Below are 1,426 nucleotides of genomic sequence, written 5' to 3' on the forward strand. Positions count from 1 at the left end.
TCCGATGACTCCGCGCCACTGGTCCAATGATCCTGACAGCTTCACAGACAGCAACCACATTTGAGATGACTGGTCAGTGGCATGGCCAGGCCCTGCTTCTCCACTGCACCAACTGACCACTATCCTTCACAGGCACCTGGCTAGAAACATCCAGTTCCAACACCTGTCATACTTGCCAGGTCTGCAATCTCTCCCAACCACTTATGTCTAAGAGAGGAAGCAATGGCCTCACACACACACGTGTGTGTGTGTGTGTGTGTGTGTGTGTGTGTGTGTCTGGCTGTCTGTCTATGTATCTGTATGTGTGTGTAGATACGGTCAGGCATGGAAGGGCCAATTCTGGGATGAGGAGAGGGACTGGACAGCTTTCAAGCAGTCTGAGGAAAAGGATCTTGGCAACGGGCTCTCATCTCCTGTGTGCCATTTGCCAGCGGGGGAGTGAGGTACACCAAGGGTCCTGAGGGCTGGCTCTCTGGTGAACACTGCCAGGGTCTCCAACCAAACAAGGGTTCTTGTCCTTCCTTATTTACAAGTCTCCATCCACAGGTGGCTGACACAGCTGATAGATCCTGGGGAAGAAAATAAGAAAATTCCTCAACAGAGGCCAAAAGATAACCCTGCAGACACAACAGACCTAACCCAGGCACCCTCCTCTGCATCCCTCTCAATCTAAACCCTCTTCAAGGGATGATTCTTGGCTTAACAATTATCTACAAAGAATCTCTATATGTTGAATATTGAGCCAATACAGGGGGAAGATGAGAGGAGGATGAACATTTCTAGGACTTGAGAGATTTACTGGGTACTTTTCTCATAACACTCCTATGAGATATATAGTACAAGCATTGTTATTCCCATTTTATAGATGATTATACTGACTCAGAGAGGCTAAAGTATCTGGCTCGGGGTCAAAGAGATAGTAAGCATCAGAACCTTAACCCAAGCCCAGGTTTTACTGTCTGTAAGTACCTTGCTCTCATGAAAGGCTACTTAGGATGTCAGCAGAGACCACTCTAAGGCCAGGGGATCATGAGAGCTAAGATGCAGGTGCAGGGAAATGTGGGAAAAGTTTGGATTAATAAAGCAAATATTTCATGTTGATGAATGAACAGAGATCACTCAATCATGGTATTTAAACGTAGTAAGTCATTGGGCATATGGCACAAGAAAGCTGGGTAGTGGCTCTGACCCATGGCTAAGGATGGGTTTCCTTGAGCTTAATACTTCTCTGAAAAAGAGGAATGTTCTACCCGTCATGGTACTTACCGAGGTGCTCCCTGAGGCATCTGATCCTTGACTCGGAGGTTTTTTGCTAGGATTTCTACCCGGGGCCCCTGAAGAAGGGAGAGGGAGAGAGAGGGAGAGAGAGGGAGAGAGAGGGAGAGAGAGAGAGAGAGAGAGAGAGAGAGAGAGAGAGAGAGAGAGA

At 47.6% G+C, this 1,426-nt stretch overlaps 1 protein-coding gene across 1 annotated transcript in view; it reads right to left on the reverse strand.

Annotated features, from left to right (window-relative positions):
- Positions 1-276: 276 nt before the first annotated feature.
- PREX1 (phosphatidylinositol-3,4,5-trisphosphate dependent Rac exchange factor 1) overlaps positions 277-1,426 on the reverse strand; it is a 230,217-nt gene continuing 229,067 nt past the window's right edge. Inside the window, exons 39-40 of the mRNA XM_044663811.1 lie at positions 1,267-1,334; positions 277-569 (exon numbers count right to left, since the gene is read on the reverse strand). Coding sequence (XP_044519746.1) covers positions 527-569; positions 1,267-1,334 — 111 coding nt within the window. The 3' untranslated portion in view covers positions 277-526. The remainder of the gene's footprint in view (positions 570-1,266; positions 1,335-1,426) is intronic.

Source organism: Gracilinanus agilis, chromosome 2 (assembly GCF_016433145.1).
Source record: "Gracilinanus agilis isolate LMUSP501 chromosome 2, AgileGrace, whole genome shotgun sequence".
In the NCBI taxonomy this organism is placed as follows: Eukaryota; Metazoa; Chordata; class Mammalia; order Didelphimorphia; family Didelphidae; genus Gracilinanus; species Gracilinanus agilis.